At 41.6% G+C, this 19934-nt stretch overlaps 1 protein-coding gene across 1 annotated transcript in view; it reads left to right on the top strand.

Annotated features, from left to right (window-relative positions):
- LOC142018847 (contactin-4-like) overlaps positions 1 to 19934 on the top strand; it is a 242264-nt gene that overhangs the window by 204569 nt on the left and 17761 nt on the right. The window contains exons 11-12 of the mRNA XM_075005012.1: positions 11535 to 11710; positions 17189 to 17306. Coding sequence (XP_074861113.1) covers positions 11535 to 11710; positions 17189 to 17306 — 294 coding nt within the window. The remainder of the gene's footprint in view (positions 1 to 11534; positions 11711 to 17188; positions 17307 to 19934) is intronic.

Below are 19934 nucleotides of genomic sequence, written 5' to 3'. Positions count from 1 at the left end.
GGAAGCCAGCTCCTTGTGTGCAGAAAGGGCACTAAACTATTTGGCACCCTCCTTTCCAGCTTTGAATAATGTCCTTTTCATTGAATTTTCCAGCTGCCACTTTGGCTATTCTGTGCCAGAGCTGCTCATGTTCTCTCAGCCATTGCCTCCAAGTCTATACCTAATATGTGGGCAGCAGATGGTACCCATGACTTAAATGAGTTACCTGAGCAAAGACTTGTTGTCTCTCTTCCAGGTAAAGAGCCAGACCAGGTTTTGTTCTCCCTCCATAAGCTAGCTCCCGTTCTTATGTATGTTCACCTCAGAGCACTGCAGTGGGCAGACTGTGCCCAGTCCACTCTAAAAAATGTGTACAAAGTGGAGAGTGTTCAAAGGCAAAAGCCAAGCTGGGGGAGGCTTATTAAGCTCACCAGTGGGCTTGAGGGGATGCTGTGGAATCCCCATCATCGCAGATTTTAAAGAACAGCTGAGCTAAACACCTGTCAGGGATTGTCTTGGTCCTGCCTCAGTGCAGCAGGCTGGGCTTGAAGTCCTTGCAAAGTCTTTCTGGGCCCTCCATGCTATGATAATGGTCTAGTTTCCTGACAATTGTGGTACTGTGACCTACATTTGGGTGTTGGGTTTAGCATCTGGGTAGGTGTTGAGGGCCTGTGATATGCACAGGCCAGGCCAGATGATCTGGTGATCCTTTCCAGTCTTAAACACTCTGGCTACATCTAGGCTGTAGCTACACTAGCATCCCCCTTTCGAAATGGGGGTGCTAGTGTAGCCACGCCCCACACTAGACGCATCTGTCGACAGACATTGCTGTCGAACGAGAACTCTCGACAGAACCTCTTTCGACAGATTGCTGCTATTCACAACTTGGTCTGTGGACAGAGAACTTCCAGACTGCACTGCCCTCTGGTGACTGAAAGCAGGTGGCAGCTCTGCAAACAGGGCTGCCTGGCAACCGGAAGCCCCCTCTGTCAACGGAAGTGTCTATTCTGTCCATGGACCGTTATGCCTCAAATTTTACAGGGATAGCACTGTCGAGGCAAATGCAGAGTTATGTCAAGACTCTGTTGACAGAATGCTTTACGCATGTAGACACTCCCTGAGTTATGTTGATGAAAGGGGCATGTTGACAGAGGATACTAATGAGGCACTTCTGTGAATATGCAATGCCTCATTAGCATAATGGCAGCCACAGCAATTTGAAAGTGCTGCTTTTGAATCATGCACCACCCATGTAGCCGGGGGCCTTTTGAAAGGACCCCCAATCTTCAGAAGCCCCTTCTTCCCATTTGTTTTGGAGGGGGCTCATGTAGATGCACCCCTGGAGATGTTTGATACTAGTGGAAAGCAGAGAGAGACAAGATTCCTCATGAGCCCTATCTCAGCCATTCTTTACATGAGTCGGGGTGGGGAGGGGGTATTATGATGGGAGCAGGTGATCCAGTGCAGATGTTCTCAGATTGTGAGTCAAGACACCAAAGTGGATCATCATGTCTCCATGTTAATAGTGTAACTGGGGCTGACTTAAGTGTGCTGGGGCTCAGAGCTGAAACCAAAGCTCAAATCCTACCACCTAGAGCTGAAGCCCAGGCCCCACCACAGGGGCTCAGGCTACAGGCACCTATTAGGGGTTGAAGTCATTGGTCTTCAGCTTTGGACCCCTCCCAGGGCACCGGGGATTGGGCTTCACTTCCCCCCATTCCTACCCCACACAGGGCAGTGAGACACAGGGGGCCTTGGGCTTTGTCAATATTTTTGTTGTCAGAAAGGGCTCACAAAGCAATGAAGTTTAAGAACTCCTGATATATGGATTGCAGTATAAGAATGAGGGCCATGGCTCCTGGATTGTCTTTCTGTTGTCTTTCTATGTGACCTTCAGAGAGTCCTTTGGGCAAAAAATGTAAATCTGAGGATTTGAAGCTAAGCACTTAAATCTGTCTATCGGCTCCTAAATACGCTGTGTGATGCCCCAAGGTGCTACACCAATGGTGTCCATAGGGATGGTGATTTTTATTTGTAGTACTGCAGTGCGTAGAGGCTCCACTCAAAATGGGAGCCCATAATGCAGCCCACAAACAGAGAGAGAGACAGCAACTCCCTTCTCTGAAGAGTTTAAAATCTAGACAGAAAAGAGAAATTAAGGGTGGAGATAGGGGAGTGCTTTTATCCCCATTTTACAGATGCAGAACTGAGATGCACAGAGTCTGAGTTGTTCAAGGTTTTACAAAGAGTTTGTAAAGAAGCCAGGAACAGAATCCCCATCTCCTGGGTCCCAGCCAGATGTCTATCTTGCAAGTCTTGCCTTTTCAGCCCAATACCTCTGAAAATCAGGTCACTTGCACAGATGACTAAACACATATTTTTGTCCCTAACTTTAGTGACCCACATATGAAAATTTGGCTTTATGTCTCTGTAGGACCAATCACCTGAAGTGTTCAGCTCCCGCAGAATCATACCTCCTTTTCCTAGTTTCAAGTCCTAAGCATGTTGTCTTTGATGGTTTAAATATTCTCTTCACCCACCACATTCAGGACCTGGGAGGCTTCATCCTTTGTTTGCTAAGCACTTTGAGATCCTTGAGTGAAAGACATCACAGTTACCGGTGTTCCTCTCCCTTTGCAATCTGAGCACACAACATTCCCAGATGGGGAGTGGATACACTTAACATGTAGCCTCATGAGGTAGTGCAGTGCACCAGCAAACCAGCCTAATTCTAGTTAGTAATACCCAATGCATTTGATGGCTTTTTGGTCACTAGGGATAAACCATACTCAACTGTGGCGTCATACTCTGTTGTTGCTCACTCATTTCATGCAGAAGCCAACACCCTCACCTGGAGCCCTGACATTACAACAATGCACCTGCCTCTGCCTGCCTGCCTCTGATTTATTCATGTTGCTCATGTAGTGCCACAGCAGATGGTGTCCCACTGTGTCATGTACTCTAGATCAACACGACACAACGTGGCATGGTGTGATCGACAACAAGCAAATTCAGCAATGCAGAGCTGTTTATTCTAAACAAACCATCCTTCCTAATGGACATGGAATCAATAAAAAATCAGGGCAAGCTGGTTTCTTTTCCATTTGGATAATGTTTTTCCCTTTCAGACAGTATCTGGGATACAGAGAGCTAGCTGGCTTGCTGCTATAAAAGGCATCGCAACTTCCTGAAATGAGACATGAAAACCAAGTACTGCACATAGCCAGAGAAGATTTTCTTCTGGTAGAATACAAATGACAAAAGCAACAGTTACGGCAGGGGCATTGATAACAAATGCTCCCCACATCTTCCCACTTCAAAGGTTAACAGGAAAACTCTGGCTAAAAACTAATCAGAAATACGCCAGACTCTGGTAACCTGCAATCAGCAGTAAAATTAAGAGAAACCATGAAGATCAAAAGATAAGTCAGAATAGCTTGAGTACCTTCTGTGCATATTTTTGTGTGTATTATGGGTCGGCTCCTTAGCTGGTGTCAACTGGCATAACTGCAGTGTAGTCCATGGCACAGTGGATTTATGCTAGCTGAGGAGATATCTGGCCCTGTAAGTATAGCCTCTTCTCAACTGATACAAGCTTTCAGAACACACTGGGCACTCAGCCAGCACATGATCTGTCAGATATTGTTGGCATACAAGAAAAATTGCATGTTAAATAAGAAAATGAAGTTTCCTTTGCTTGAGAAGTGCTAAAACTGTGGTCCTGAAAATTGCTGACTTCAGGAAAAGAAAAGAAGAAAAGCAGCTCTCCTATTCTACTGAGCTTTCAGTGACACCTACAGACCAGAGTTCTAACTACTCATCGGCAGTGTTTGTAACAGTGAGTCAGATCAAAAGCCTTTCTATTAACGATGGCTGAAATCCATCTCTTGTCGATGAAAGTTGAACTTTTTCATTGTACACCAGGGCTACATTTGGCTCCTTTGTGTAATAAGCTACAATACATGTTTACACGTATGCATGCAAATCATGCTATTTCTCTCAATTGCTCTTTTTTCTAACCTGTTATTCGTTCCTTTTCAAAACTGAGGAGTGGAAATGTTTAACCCATTTGCTGATTGAAGAAAATAAAATCTCTAGAAAAACTGAACATTACTTTTTTTCAATTCAAAATTTGGCTGTATTTTCAACAGGATCTGTGAAGTAATGGTAGCTGAAATTTTTCAACACTCCCATTGAACATTTTGATTGTTCTTATTTGTAAGGCCATACCAAAAATGCACAAGAGTTCTGAAAAAGCAAATGTTCATCTGAATCACAAATAAAAAATATTTGTAGTGTGACCACCTTCTTAAAAAACTTAGCTGCCTTTGGGAGTCTTCCTTTTGTGTGAAAGCTATTTAACAATGAAGATTGCTGAGGAAAATAACCTTATTTTGGAGAATATCATGGTGGAAGAACAAAACCCCCAGCTCTGCTCTAGTATATAGGTAGATAGTTCAGTCACTTTCTTGTATAGGAACTGAAAGCAATAGAGAATGAATGAATGGGGTATTTCATAGCAAATTTTGACTAGCTCATAAAAATCTTTGTAACAGCAATGAAGGGTCCTGTGGCACCTTATAGACTAACAGAAAAGTTTTGAGCATGAGCTTTCGTGAGCAAAGACCCACTTCATCAGATGCTGGTCATGGAAATCCCTTGGTGATACTCAACTTTGAAATTTGGAGGCTAAACAGAACAAGTGTAGTGTCAGTGAAGCACTCGCTTTGATTAAATAGGTGCTTCTGACTATGTATTTTGACAATACAAATTAAATAACTTTGATTACTCTGTGACCTCATTGCAAAGGTCCATCCAATTGACCATCGTCAGTTGGCTTGTGTATAACACTTCACATTTGGTGCTGCAGCTTGGGCTATTACATAGAACTATTTTTTACATTTTCAGTCTTTGAAAACAGATTGGCAAGCATTTCTCCACAGTGATTTGTAAATTGCATCACAGAGGGCTCCCATTCACACTAAATATGATGAGGATGAAAGTCTTGTCTGTATTCCATTCAGGTGTTATTTATCATCAAGCTGTATCAGCCATTCAATAGAAAACAGCATGTTAAAATATAACATCACTGTGCTGCTCAACACTAAGGCCATGTCTACACTAGCCCAAAACTTCAACATGGCCATGCAAATGGCCATTTTGAAGATTACTAATGAAGCGCTGAAATACATATTCAGCACCTCATTAGCGTGCGGGCGGCCGCGGCACTTTGAAATTGCCACAGCTCGCTGCCACGCGGCTCGTCCAGACAGGGATCCTTTTCGAAAGGACCCCGGGAACCTCAAAATCCCCTTATTCCTATCTACTGATAGGAATAAGGGGATTTCGAAGTTGGTGGGGGTCCTTTCCAGAAGAACCCCTGTCTGGATGAACCGCGTGGCAGCGAGCCACGGCAGTTTCAAAGTGCCGTGGCCACCTGCATGCTAATAAGGCACTGAATATGTATGTCAGCGCTTCTTTAGTAATCTTTGAAATGGCCATTTGCATGGCCATTTTGAAGTTTTGGGCTAGTGTAGGTGTAGCCTAAGGGATTAGGAATCTGAGATAAAGGCTCCTTTGTTCCTATCAATTTCCACTGGGAGTATGCGTAAAATCTGGGTAGGGAGGGGCTCAATGACAGAGGCCTCGGCCACTTTGAGTTTAGAGGCCCCAGCCCCAGGCCCCCAATGTGTCTGACTTCTTATCTATAGGGTCATACTAAAACCAAAAGAATATATGAAAATGAACACTTCAGACATTTGTTTGTTGACACATAGGTCATTATACCAATCACATGTATATTGAAAATGTAACTGTAATTGTGAGTTTCCACTGAAAGCAAAACTCTTCATTTTAGGAATGCTTTTCTGGCTTTGTTGTGTGCTAACTCGTTTATAATTGAATTGAAATCTAATTCACGTGTAACATCACTGCTAATGTTAAGTGTTGTGAGCTCATTTACGTGCTCTTGTTCCATTGTAGAATGATGATAGGTCTTCACTTGTTTTAGCATGTTGAATGTGCATTCACACTAAGCCACTGATGCAGACAGACTGACAAAAATATATAATGATTTGTGATATTTGGAAATAGAGTCAACAGACCGAGATCCGATGTTTCTTAAAGCAGTTCTTTTGGCTTGCAGTCCAGTTTAAAGTTGGTGGAATGTATATGTTTCAGGATGACAATCTCATCACAGAGATCTCTTGAAATTTCATTGTTGTAGCTTTGATGAAACTGTTCAGCTCCTGAATATAAATCTTCATCACTTGGTTCTCTGAACTCCCAAAGGAAACCAAAAAGGGTACAAATTTGTTGCAGTGGCTCAAATCAGTGCGTAAGACCACATTTGGTGGAGTCAATAACAACAAAAAACCTTTTGATTTGGTAGTGCCTTTCTACATCAGATTGGGATGTTAGGCTGTGATTGGTGGAAAACTCTACCCTGTGCTACTGATTTGGACTCAGAAAGGATTCCGTCACACTAATCACAAAGCTTTGGAGTATCTTCAAGAAGTCATTCATTGCTATCCCTCTCAACATCTAATGTAGCCCTGTGTGCTTCAATTACAAGATTTGTTTTGTGGATCATTTTTAGCAGCTTCATCCAAATGGACGATATTAAAATGCATTCAAATTTGAATGTATACTTCTGAATTGTCTTAAGTTCAGTGCAAGCCTGTAAGTAAGAGTAAGAGATTCAAGCTCACGTAAAACCTTTCTCAGAGAGTCCCAGTGCTGTGCAACTGGTTTAATGCTATCAATTCATGCTGACCATCTTGTTGTCAACATGCCATGAAAAGAATATTCCACTTTCAAGGACTGCTATTGAAGAGCTTGTGCAATTGCTGGACTGTTCCAAAGTATTTGATTGCTTCCTTACATGATTCAGTTCAATCAGCGCCAACAAGATTTAGTGTTTGTTTGCCAAAACTGGAGAACATACAGTTTGGATTTTGCTCAAGAGTGTACTTCCCAGCTATATTGGATTGACTGTCATAAGCCTGGCCAATGCAGACTTGAAAATTTAATTTGAAGCCTTCCAGAATTTCTACTATGTGAGAAGCTATTTCTTTTTTCAGATTTCTTTTTATTATCAAAAAAAATGAATTGTTCTTCAATTGAAACCTTTGGACTTCCTGACATTTTAACATATCGAACAACCAAGGTCATCTGCTCTTTATAAGAACAGTCTGGAGTTGCATCAGTAATAATTGAAAAGTACTTTACACATTGTATCTCTTCAAGAATTGTTTTTTGCACAAATGTCCCACACAGTCCAATACACTTGTTCTATGTTCTGGTAGACAGATAATGGACTTGCATGCATTTTCCACTCTTTTGTGGTTCATAAACATGCTTAACATGGCCTGATAAAGGTGGATTATGATGCTAAGAAGCTCATGTATATCAAGAAAGTTTCCATTTGTAGAGTCACTGATACATTGACTGGAACGAAGGAAAGCCAGTCCCTGTTCAGAAAGAAAAGGAATGGCTGTGCTCAAATAGATTTTTTCTAGTTATCAATTTCTGTGTTTATTTCACTCAGAAGTAAATTTTCAATTGAACTGTCAGCTAGTGCTGCTCTACTAGCTGATTTTCATGTAACATAACTATCTTTATGTGATACTGAAGTTTTACATGAAGGTATTCAGTCTTTGAACTTCTTCCAACCTCTACTGATGCTCCAGCCAGATGGATCAGGCAGTACTTATGCATTTGAAGTATGACTTTTAAAAATGAAACAGGGTACACGATACAGAACCAGCTTTTCTATGCTCCAGCACAGCCAGTCTTTTGTGTAGCTCTCTCTATGTGGAAGAGTTTTTGTCAGCAGATGATTTGGAAAAGAAAGATTTTCAGCATATTCTAGTATATTATTTGGAATCTGAAAACAACTAATTTTGAAAAATGACTGCATTTGAGAGCATTATTCTTATCAAGAAGTCCAGTATCAGGTTCTGTTGTCACTGTTGTTACACTGTTTCCTGTGGTAGTCGTAAGTTTTTGCTTTCACTGTGCAGCATCTCCGAGGTCCTCATTTTCTGCCTGCACAGTCTCTAAGTCGAGCATAGATTCTGCATCTATCACTACTGTTGACATTTTTGTAGCTTGATTAATGACTTCCTCATTTTGAGGCAGCAGCATTGAAATGTCATTTTTGGGTACAAAGTTTTCATCATCAGAACTGAAAGTGTCATTGTCAGTATGGTCACCCTCTAATGGCTGAGGTGTCTTTTCTATGAGAAATGATACTATTGGCTTTAAACTCTTAACTGTTGCTTCTTTCCTGTGTCACTTTCAAACCTTCACTTCATTTTTGTAAAGAAGTTGTATTAAAATATAGTAACACAAACTAAATTAATTCATTAAAGGTTATTGGTTATACAAAATTTTAATTGTATATATTTAACAATGAATATTATATAATAAGTGTTTGGGGGTGTTATTTACTACGTCCCTTATAGCCTTATTTCAAAGTCTTGAAATTTCATCTGCTAACATGTTCCCGTTATTAAATTCCTCCAATAACTGGTTATTATTACAAATATGAACACAGGCTGATTGCCTCATTAAATATAAAGTTTATTAAACACATAGAATTAAAATTTATTATCACAAAAAACATTTGATGGTGAATCTCAAACTGGACAAAGAGGTTGCTTACAGCTGAGCCTGATATGGTTGTTGTACACGAAGACACATAATAAAAAACAAGAATATAAAGATCTCCTGTTCAGAGATAAACATCTAATTTAAAGGTTAAACTCACCCTCAGACCAAGTAAAATCACTTTACAGTAACAGAATTAATTATGACTTTCAAAACCTCTAAACTATGCCAAGACTGTAAACAGAATTTCATAACATAGAATCGCTAATCACAGAAGCTTCTCCAGTCATGCAGATGAAAATTCAGATGTGACCAAAAAATTAGCAAAGGCCCAAGGTCCCACAATGATTTAAATAATTTTTGCAGGTATATATAGTTTCTTTTGTTGTCTGTAATATAACTTCTAGGTTATAATAAATGGAATTGACTTGATAGAAGAATGTCAGCATTTGAAACCCCTGTGTTTCCTGAGGCCTGGGTCGAATGGCCTCCTGGCCCCCCTTCTGAGTGTGTGTGTGTGTGTTTGTTTCATTAACCAAAAGGATTAGTGCATGCATTTTCTTTTTGTAGTGATGTGCTCTTGAATTTTTTCGAAATTTTTAAATGAAAAGATGCCTCTAACTGAAAAATGTAAATCTATTAATTTGAAAATATCAAATCTGGCCACTTTAACATGTTTGGAAAAAATCATTTGCTTTTTTCCAAAATAAAAAGTTCAGGAAAATCAACATGAATTCATTAAATATGTTGATGTCACCAAATCTGCATATTTTAAACCAAGTAAAAAGACTGGTTCAAAAATATTTCCCAACTGTGTTCAGAACATTATAGGAGCAGCACCAGAGATGAGGGAGATGAGGTGCAGGAAGGGGCTCTAAGCTGGGGGAAGTAGCCAAGGGATTCAGAATGTGGGAGGGAGCTGCAGGATGAGGCAGGAGATTGGGGTACTGGTGTGCGTGAGGGTTCTTTGGTGGGGCCAAGATTCAGGATGCTGGAGGGGGCTCTGGGCTACAGAAGGGGGTTGGGATGCAGGTGAGGTGAGGGCTCCAGCTGTTGTGAAGGCTCTGACATGTGGGTTTTGGGGTGCCAGAGCAGGCTCTGAGCTTGTGGGTGCTAAGGGCTGGGTCCAGGATTTGGGGCTCAGGGTTGGAGCCCGGGCTTACCTCAGGCAGCTCCCAGTCAGTAGTGGTGGAGGACTAAGGCAGGCTAATCTCCACGTGTCCTGGCACTGTGCTACACTCCAAAGGTGGCCAGCAGGTCTGGCTCCTAGGTGTGGGGGAACCAGGGGCTCCACACACACTGCTCTCGCCCACAGGCACTGCCCCTGCCACAGCTTCCATTGGCTGGAAACTAACCAATGGCTTTGTGAAGCTAGTACTGCCTTAGTCCCGCAGCACCACTGACCAGACTGGTTGGTGGTCCTGACTAGAATTACCGGGGTCCCTTTTCAACCACGTAGATGGTCACAAAATGGACACCTGGCCACCCTACTGCTGAGTAAACTTAAGTGTCTACAGCGTTTCAGAGGGAGTTTTGTGCATGAAAATGGTCCCTGATATTTAGATGCCTCAAACATGGGCATCTAAATATACACGGGTGTATAACTTCTATATTTTCAGGCCCTTGTACTCTGGCCTTGTCTTTTATCAAATTGTAATATGTTCAGCAGTGTTTATGCATAATGTTTGCATAATGAGAAAAACCTCCTTCATATCTTCACAGCAGTGAACTTAGTCTTCATCAGTCAGGTATCTTGTGGAATATTTACACTGTTGCCTCTCTGGGAATGCCCCATGGAGCCTGCTGTCTAAGTAAGATATCTCAAAACAGAATGAGAAACCCTGCACAAAGAGCTGTTTGGGAGGAAGGATCACTCCTCTTTTTAAGCCAAAATAATTCTTCTGGCTTCAAGTCACGTAAATCAATTGAGGGGAGAGGAATGAGGAGGAGGAAGAAAGGGGTCTGTTGAGAGCTACCACATAATCTTTGAAATTTTAATAATGATAACATTCATCCTTATGCAGGAAGCTAGCATAAGGCTAATACATCACTTAAAATCTCCCATGTAAGAGGAACACGGTGCATGGGCCTTGCAAGGGCCCTCATGAAAACAGACTTTCACCCGATATGAATGGGCTTCAGAGCATCAGAATTTAGAAGATGGTAAGCAGGTGTACCGCCCAAACACAAAGCTTGTGATCATAATCACCACTGGGGGAAGTTCTGAATGTTTTTAATTTTGGTATGTCCTTGATTCACTTTGACTGTTGCTGTTTTATCACTCGGTATGGCTCAGGCAAGAAGTGCTCATTAGCCCATAGATGAATCATACTGAGATAATGATCAGACTGGGGAATACCCACAGCTTTTTTTTATAACACTAGTGAAGCATTACATCAGCTGACAAACCTTGTTGCCCATATTCCCAGAAAAATAGTGGTAAACAAACTGACAAGAAGTATACTAAAGGGACAGTGAACAGGTTCTGATGAAATAGTCTAAACTTTGGCCTCCTCCCTACATTCAAACTAAACCTTTCTCGTTTGATTTCCCTTCCTCCTGCCCCCTTTCACACCTGGTCATTACTGTTTAATTTTCATACCTGTCTCTCTGTGCTTCTGGGCTGTGGTGGTGACCTGACATCCTGAAAGATTTGCAGGTCATATTTTCAAGTTAGCTGAACACAGAGGACTCAAGAGCCTGTTCCTACAAAATCCCCAGCCTACTTTTACAATCTTAATAGTTTAATTGTTCCATTAAGCATCCTTCAGACTCCAAAGTTCTTTCCATAAGAGATCCTCCTAACCTTTTAAAAAGTTCACCCACCAGTAAAGAGGTTGCAACCGGCCTTCCAGTGTTGTAATCAGTTCTTGAACTCCATATATTTCTAAAGGAGAAGGGATTCATTCTTCTCTTGTGTGTTCTCTGTTTGTGATTTACAGATCCAACTCGGGTTGTGGTGCCACCTTCCAGCATGGATGTCACTGTTGGAGAAAGTATTGTCCTGCCTTGCCAGGTATCTCATGATCACTCGCTAGATATTATGTTTACTTGGTCATTTAATGGACACCTGATAGACTTTGAGAAAGACGGGGATCACTTTGAAAGAGTTGGAGGGGTAAGTATTAATACTAACAACCCCCAAAAGCCATTCATGGTATACTGAGACACAGTTATGACCACAAAAAAGCATAGAAAAGGACTGTCTATACAGAACCAAACTTAAAAGGAAGAGATAGACATGATATGCCCCTACTAATAGTGATAATTCTACCTTGTGTTTCACTGATTACTAAGAAAAGCAATAAATAGGTATCCTAGTTTTGAAGTAATTCATATAGCCCGTTATGACTGAGCTTTCTCAACGTCTATTTCTCTGTGGATTCTTGGGGGACTAAAGAGACGTACAATACATTGGCAGTTCCCTTTGTGTAGAATAGATTTCTTAATCCACCCCAAAGTAAATGAAATCCTTAATGTTCTCCTCCTTGCTGAAGCAGCAAATATAAATTGAATAAAATTGTAAAACTCTGTATTCACATGAAAAATAGGACTTTGGAGAATGTGCTTTTCTGTAGCACTGTATCCTGTTTGATTAGTCTTTGTCATTGTCAATGTGTTTCCATGCCCTCATAAATCAGTGTATACTCACTCTTGTGCCCATCTTACATCTTCAAGTAAGTATCTCCCTCACCCAGAAAATTACATAATCTGCATACTATTATGGACAGTGTTGAATATAGGATCCAGTTTCAATGTTTTACCATCTGATTTTCCTCTCTGTGTGATATGGCTGGCTGGTATTAACACCACTGAATACTTTTGTGTTTATCTGAAATGTAAACTGTGACACTGGATAATGCAAACATTTTCAATGACCAAAGAATGTGCTACTAGATAGATTGTGTCCATGAAAATACGGTATGCAGTAAATGAGTCAGGGTTGCCATTTTGGTCACATTCAAAATGTAGTGACTAAATTACGGGATTAGGAAAGCACCCATAAATCTCTCTTTGCCCTGTGCATTACATTATTTCATTTCAAATTCACTTAACTAGTGACATGACACCTTTCACCTCTAGGTCACTAATTTAAATGCAGCCTTGAAAGTTGTCACTGCCTGATTACTGCCTTGCAGCCTGTGTGAAATATATCTACTTTCTCCTAGAGCTGCTTAGAGAACATCAGAAAATGGCTGCCATAATCATCACTAATTAACATTTTGTTAGCATTTTCCATGGAGAGTCTAGCTGTGTCTACACGTGCACGCTACTTTGAAGTAGCGGCACTAACTTCGAAATAGCGCCCGTCGCGGCTACACGCGTCGGGCGCTATTTCGAAGTTAACTTCGACGTTAGGCGGTGAGACGTCGAAGTCGCTAACCTCATGAGGGGATCGGAATAGCGCCCTACTTCGACGTTCAACGTCGAAGTAGGGACCGTGTAGTCGTTGCGCGTCCCGCAACTTCGAAATAGCAGGGTCCGCCATGGCGGCCATCAGCTGAGGGGTTGAGAGACGCTCTCTCTCCAGCCCCTGCGGGGCTCTATGGTCACCGTGGGCAGCAGCCCTTAGCCCAGGGCTTCTGGCTGCTGCTGCGGCAGCTGGGGATCCATGCTGCAGGCACAGGGTCTGCAACCAGTTGTCGGCTCTGTGGATCTTGTGTTGTTTAGTGCAACTGTGTCTGGGAGGGGCCCTTTAAGGGAGCGGCTGGCTGTTGAGTCCGCCCTGTGACCCTGTCTGCAGCTGTGCCTGGCACCCTTATTTCAATGTGTGCTACTTTGGCGTGTAGACGTACCCTCGCAGCGCCTATTTCGGTGTGGTGCCGCGCAACGTCGAAGTTGAACATCGACGTTGCCAGCCCTGGAGGATGTGTAGACGTTATTCATCGAAATAGCCTATTTCGATGTTGGCTTCACATGTAGACGTAGCCTCTGAGAGCTAAATGGGTATAGGCCAGTGGTGGACAACCTGCAGCCCTCAGGCCACATTTGGCCCATTGGGATTCTGTGTGCGGCCTGTGAGGCATTTTGTTTACCATTGCTGATGTAGAGCTGCCAGATTCTGCTGGTTTCTGGTCATGTAATCTTTTTCCCTACTAGATTTACTGAACTGATACACAAGTAAAACAAGGGCACAGAAAGTGAGGTGCAGGCAGATTGCACAAAGCATTAATTGAGAGAGATGTGCATTCCCTCTGCATCCAGTCAAAGTGTTTTTTCTGTAACCCACATGCCTGCTGGATGTGGTTCACTCTCCCATGTAATGGCACCTAGACCACTGACAGAGGAAAAATGAGTCTGCTCTACAGTCTTGGCTAAGAGCCAGCTGACTTTTATCTCAAACTGTAGAAGCTTCTGCACTAACCTCAGGAGGTCCCAGGTTTGAGTCTGCCTGTGGGTGCTTACCTTATGATTCAAATGCAAATTCTAGATACACATGCTCAGTTAGCAAACTTACCCTATCCCAGGAAACTATCTTGGTTATGACAGTCTTGCAGCCCACTGAGATGAAAGAGGGCCACTCATGTGGCCCACTCACTGGCCTTAGCTGCCCACCACAGGCATCGAGCAAGGACTACCCTCTCCCATCTGCTGAACAAGGCCTGGTAAATGACTGTGACAGTGTAGGGAAATTTGCCTGGCTGCTACCTGTTGCAAACTTCTTCTCTCTGTCAGTAGAAGGATTCTGTTTCCATGGCTGTGAATCTCACACCTTGGTAGCTATTAAGCTCACTGAAAAGACCTACATTACTTAGCCTCAGAGTATTCTTTTGTGTTTTAGAACTTCGGGGCATTGGGCCCAATCCTGCTCCCATTGAAAACAATGTAAGTTTTCACATTTAGTTGAATGGGTTCCAGCTTTGGCCATTTTTAGAGTACTAATAGGTCATTTTCTTTTCTCTTAAAGGATCCACTGCATGGCAGACAGTGGAGCAGGAGGAGCACCATGAGGCAGTCACTCTTTCTGCATGTGACCTTCTCTGTGATAATGTGTTTGAGGTTTGACTTAATAGAAGTAGGTTTGTATTTTCAAACAGTTAATGCATCCAAATCTCATTGAAATTCAATGGAAGTTGGGTGCTATTTAGGGACAGGCCCTTTTGAAGATCCCAGCTGTAGTGAATAGATACCAATTTTCAAAGCCACTCTGTGGAAGTCATTTCTCAAAGTCTAAAGCTTTAAGTATTCTTTTGCAGTCAAGGATCTCTGTATGAAGATGACAGTCTCATGGTGCTTTTAGTGGTCCTTCAGTGTTCACAAGCAGGTTTCCTCCTGGGGCCTGTAGGAAAGAAAAATGCCATACTTCTTCACTACAAAGTCCTAGAGATGTCTTTGAAAAGGAAATAAGGAAGCAGGGCAGGAACAGACTTTGTTGCACTAATCACATCAGCGTTTGGCCTCTCTACTGAGATAAGTGGCATAGGTATCTCCTTTGAAATGACTCCTAGTAAGAATGAGACATGAATAGCCATCCTGAGGCGTTAACTTCTAGTCAGTCTCAATGGTAATCAGGATTAAATTGTTGACCTAGAGGTGAAGAGATCCCCTGAGTCATTCAAGACACTTTAACCTCCAAATTCTTAACAGTCATTTGAGGCAATTAAGGCACTACTGTCACTACTTTGAAATATGAACAATACACTTGCTGGTTTGATGTTGAATAGTAATTTTCACATTTTTTAATACAAACCATCTATTAGAATCTCAAACATTAGGTGCTATAAAATGTATGTGATTATTGTAACATGTATGCGATTAAAATGTGTTTTAAAAAGGTTTAAAATAGGAAAAACAGATCCAGAATTCTCTCTCCACACCTGACTGTTATTCTTCTGATTGAAAAGAACTGATAACAGATGAGAAGTTTTCAACCCTTAAATTTTCAAAGGGGTAGAGCAAGGATTGAGTTATGTCTGACTTCTTTTGAGGTCAGCTGGGCCCACAGGACCAAAATCCTGCACAGTTCATGGAAAATAATGTATAAGGTTTTGGGTTCACTTGTATTTCATCTGAATAAAATGTGAAGAAATGAGTTGTGTGATGACACAATGCAGTGTTTCCTTCTATGTGTACTTGTCTCATATAGACACAAAGTCCATGCATCATATCGTATTACATGCTTTTATACGCAACTGTGGTAGAAAAAATGAAATATGATGTGTGATTAAATAGAATAATGTTGCAAAAAAGCATTAGCTCTCTCATAGGTTATGCTCATAGCACAAGTAGAAAGTTTGCTTTCATTTTGAAATTCTGTGCTATTTTTCACATTTCTGATTTCTAGTTTAACCAACTAGAGAGATGATGGAATCTCCATCCCTAGAGGTTTTTAAGTCCCAACTTGACAAAGTCCAAATCGGGATGATTTAGTTAGGGTTGATCCAGGGGCCTGGACTCAGTGGCCTCCTGAGGTCCCTTCCAGCCCTAGGATTTTATAATTCTATGAATTCCATTTTATGCTGGTCCATTGACAGTTTAATCTCTAATCTAGTTGCAACATAAATATGTTTCATTTAATTCATTCAGCTTGAAGATTTTTTTTCCATTGCCTGCTTGCATTCAATGTAGCTAGCAGAAAAGATAGAGGATACCAAATGCATATTCACACTAGTAGTGGAGGGCAAAAAAAAAGGGTTACATGTGTGTCTTCTGTGGTCATTTCACAAAGTCAAAACCTCTTCTAGACTTTAAACAAAGAGATGCTCTCCATTTACATTTGTCAGAAGTGAAATTTAGTGTTGCAGGGAAAAGAAAATGCAACATATGAGCCTTGTCATTATCCTGGGGTATGGGAGGGCTTGAAGAAAATTAATATGAAGATGCAACGTATCACTCAAAGACCTACTCTGTACGGTATACTGCAACAGCGATAGCTGTGTCTCGTGATTATACTTGATAGGGCTACAAAACTAATATTGCAAACTTTATTAATATTTTTCATTGAAAATCCCATAATCACAATTTTCCACTGAGGTTTCTAGTATACTGAAAGCACTGTGTCTGCTGAACAGAGATACAGGTACATACATCAACATAATTAGTTCTAGTCAGCTGTTAATCAGACACGTATTACTGTTGTTCTATGGCAGGTTATGGAAGATTTCCTCGGAATGTGCTATTCTCGTGATCTTTAATATAAATGGTGGGCAATCAAAATACTGTCTGTAAGACAAAGCTGTCAAATTATAGCAAATGTCTCATAATTTAGGCTGGTTTTCACCTATGAAATGGCTGTAGGCAGAACACAGGTATATGAATTCCAATTAAGTCTATAAATTGGATGGTTGGAGAGATAAATAAGGAATCATAGAGAAATTGGCTTGCACAAGTTTTGTAACATCACTTTTAATGGTAAACTATCTCACTGACCTAAACCAGACTCCCCCATCTCCTGTAGAAGCTATAATTTTAGAACTGCTATGGCTCTTATCTTCAAGTCAGGTTCACATATTTTTAATAGGCCACAGCTTCCCTTACTAATGTTTTCATCAGCCGGTGTAAAATAAATCCATTAGTCACAGTGTCCTTCATGTGGTAATGATGTTTAGAGCTCATTAAAAAGTAATTGTAACCACTTTTCCTACTTTATCAGCAGGATTCAGCTGGTGATTTGATGATCAGAAGCATCCAGCTGAAGCATGCTGGGAAATACGTCTGCATGGTGCAAACAACTGTGGACAAGCTATCGGCTACTGCAGACCTGATTGTAAGAGGTATTTGAATTTTGTTGTCGTTGTAAAACTACTTTTTGCACAATTTGCTGTTCTCAGTAATACAATGCATCGTCTCACAGAAATTCATTAAAATCCTAACACCTTATCATTAGTGTAAGAAATAAGCTCCGAGGTACCTCACAGTACATTTTCCAAACACTGCACACAAAACCCCTTCTATCTGTGATTATATGTCATCACAATATTTTCTTATCGTGCAGAAACAAGATTTTATATTGAGTTGTTTTTGCAATTGAAATACTGGCATGTTAATTCACTCAATTTCTTGCTGTCAGTACTGCATTTCTGCTCCAGATTAATTATGATTTAGTAAAACCACCATCCTGGTGAACTTTGAGATCAAATCCTTAATGTGCTTAGATAGTCTGTGAATGTAGCTTTTAATATGAATATATTAAACCTCTGTTGTGGGTCACTAGTATGAATATAGTCTGGATTCAGTGTACAGCTGTTTTGTGGGAAGAAAAAATTGGTAGTTTAAAATAAATCAGTCCCTGAAAATGTCCATTCTGCTCATGCAAGGTGCTGAGCAATTCTGTTCCCACCAATTTCAGCCCAAGCTCTGTACCTCCTAGGAATGGACTTTGTCACAAAACCCAGGCCTGCAACTAGGGCTGCTTTTACAAGTGCCCCTTGCTGTTGGAGGTGGAATGGTAATGAGGCAATTTGAAGCAAGCTAATGAGGCGCTAACGTCCATAATCAGTGCCTCATTAGCATAATGGCAGCTGCACAAATTTCAAAGTGCAGACTTCGAATTGCAGATTGGCAGTGTAGATGGGGGCAGTTTCAAAATAAGTGCCCACTTCGACATTCCCTTACTCCCACAGAACTAGATTGGAGTAAGGGAATGTCAGACTGGGGCACTTATTTTGAAGCTGCCCCCATCTACACTGTCAATCTGCAATTCAAAGTTGGCACTTTGAAATTCACATGGCCACCATTATGCTAATGAGGGTCTGAATATGCACATTAGGACCTCATGAGCCTGCTTCAAATTGCCTCAGTGGCAAATGTAGAAGCAGCCTCACACTAGTTGCCTTTGCTAGATTGCCTCAGCAAAGCATTTATGAATAGGATGGGAATTCAGACTCTCACCCTACTGAAGATGTCCCTCTGGGTCAAGGTAAAGGCACATAACTTTTGGGCAAAGTGAGGAGAAGCTTGTGTTCTGTTGGCAGATCAGAAGACTTCACTTTGTATTGCTGTCTCACAGAGTATTCTCCAAGCTTTCCTGTACCTTCAAAAATGAGAAAGACAGAACTGTATAGGAATGGCTAAATCCTGCGACCCTCATTTTTGGTAATGGCGGTTTTGTCAGAGTAAAACGTACCGGGGTAAGCCATAAACCCACCATCACAAATGTACCCCTGGGACAAGTGTCCTGTTTTACATTTAGCAATATGTTTACTGCCTTAGGATGTGAATGTTGAAGTTCTTAACCACAGGCAAGCTGTCAGAGTCTAGCAGAGGAGAAATTATTACTGTCCATTTAAGAAAACAATTGTGGTGTGTCAGTCCTTCCCTGGTGGGATAGAAGATATTGTTGCTGCTCTGACTATATAATCCATTTAATAAGGATGATGCTCTGATCAGTACTTAAATACCAATAAATTAAACCACTAAATATTAAATTAGTAGTATGTGAATTTCTTAAATGATATTGAATACTTCATTTTACTGGAAATATCATTAAAGTTTGTAAGAAATTTGTCAACCCTACTCTTAGATGAAAACATATTCTGAAGAGCCCAGTGTAAACAATTCATGATTGAGATGTTTTGTTTGTAACTCTGAACATCTCTTTATTCAGTTAGCAAAATACTTGAGAAAAGCTACACCCATAGGACGACTGACTGTAACATTCATGTTTTCTCCACATGAATCTGTCAACACATGCAGACAACACACTGCACCAGTTGATGAAATAGCATGTGCCAGATCATCAAATCATTGTCTGTGAAAGCATGTGTTAAGCAAAAACTCATTACAAGTTGGAGCTCCCTTGTTTCGCAATCTTGGACCCACCTGGTCCCAAAAAAGAAAGTTTGCCAGACCAGGGGAGGTCAGGCATCCTGACACTCGAAGGGGTCTGTCAACCTGCCACCCAGCCTACCTTCCTGGCCACCAGGTGAGCTCCCTGCTCCTGACCCCCTGGTCAACTTCCTGCCTGCAGAGAAAGCCCAGCGGGGCCCAAGGTGGCATGCTGGCAGTGGAGCTGGGGGATGCTATGGGAAGTTGGAGTGCAGGACCCTGAAGGCACAGGGCCCAAAGCAGTCACCTTGCTTGCCTTGCCTTAAGGCTGGATGTGCCTTCCCCTTGGCTGCTGGCAGCGTTCAGCTCTGTGCCACCAACCAGGCTCCCTGTCCCCAGGCTGCTGGTTAGGCTCTGCTCCCAGTTTTCCAGCTACCTCTGCTAGTGGGGGTCTCTGGTCCAGCTACATCCATGGAAGCTGCTAGATCAGAGAACCCCTGGACCAGAAAGGTTCAACCTATAATTGCTATGCCTGACATTCCCTGTGGAATAAAGTTACTACTGTACCACACAACCCCAGGGATCTCAGGTATTCCAGTTATTTTACTGTTTCATATTTTTGTCCTTATTGTTTC

Source organism: Carettochelys insculpta, chromosome 11, assembly GCF_033958435.1.
Source record: "Carettochelys insculpta isolate YL-2023 chromosome 11, ASM3395843v1, whole genome shotgun sequence".
Taxonomy (NCBI): Eukaryota; Metazoa; Chordata; order Testudines; family Carettochelyidae; genus Carettochelys; species Carettochelys insculpta.
Note: the sequence above shows the minus strand (reverse complement) of the source record. Positions and strands in the feature narration are given on the sequence as shown.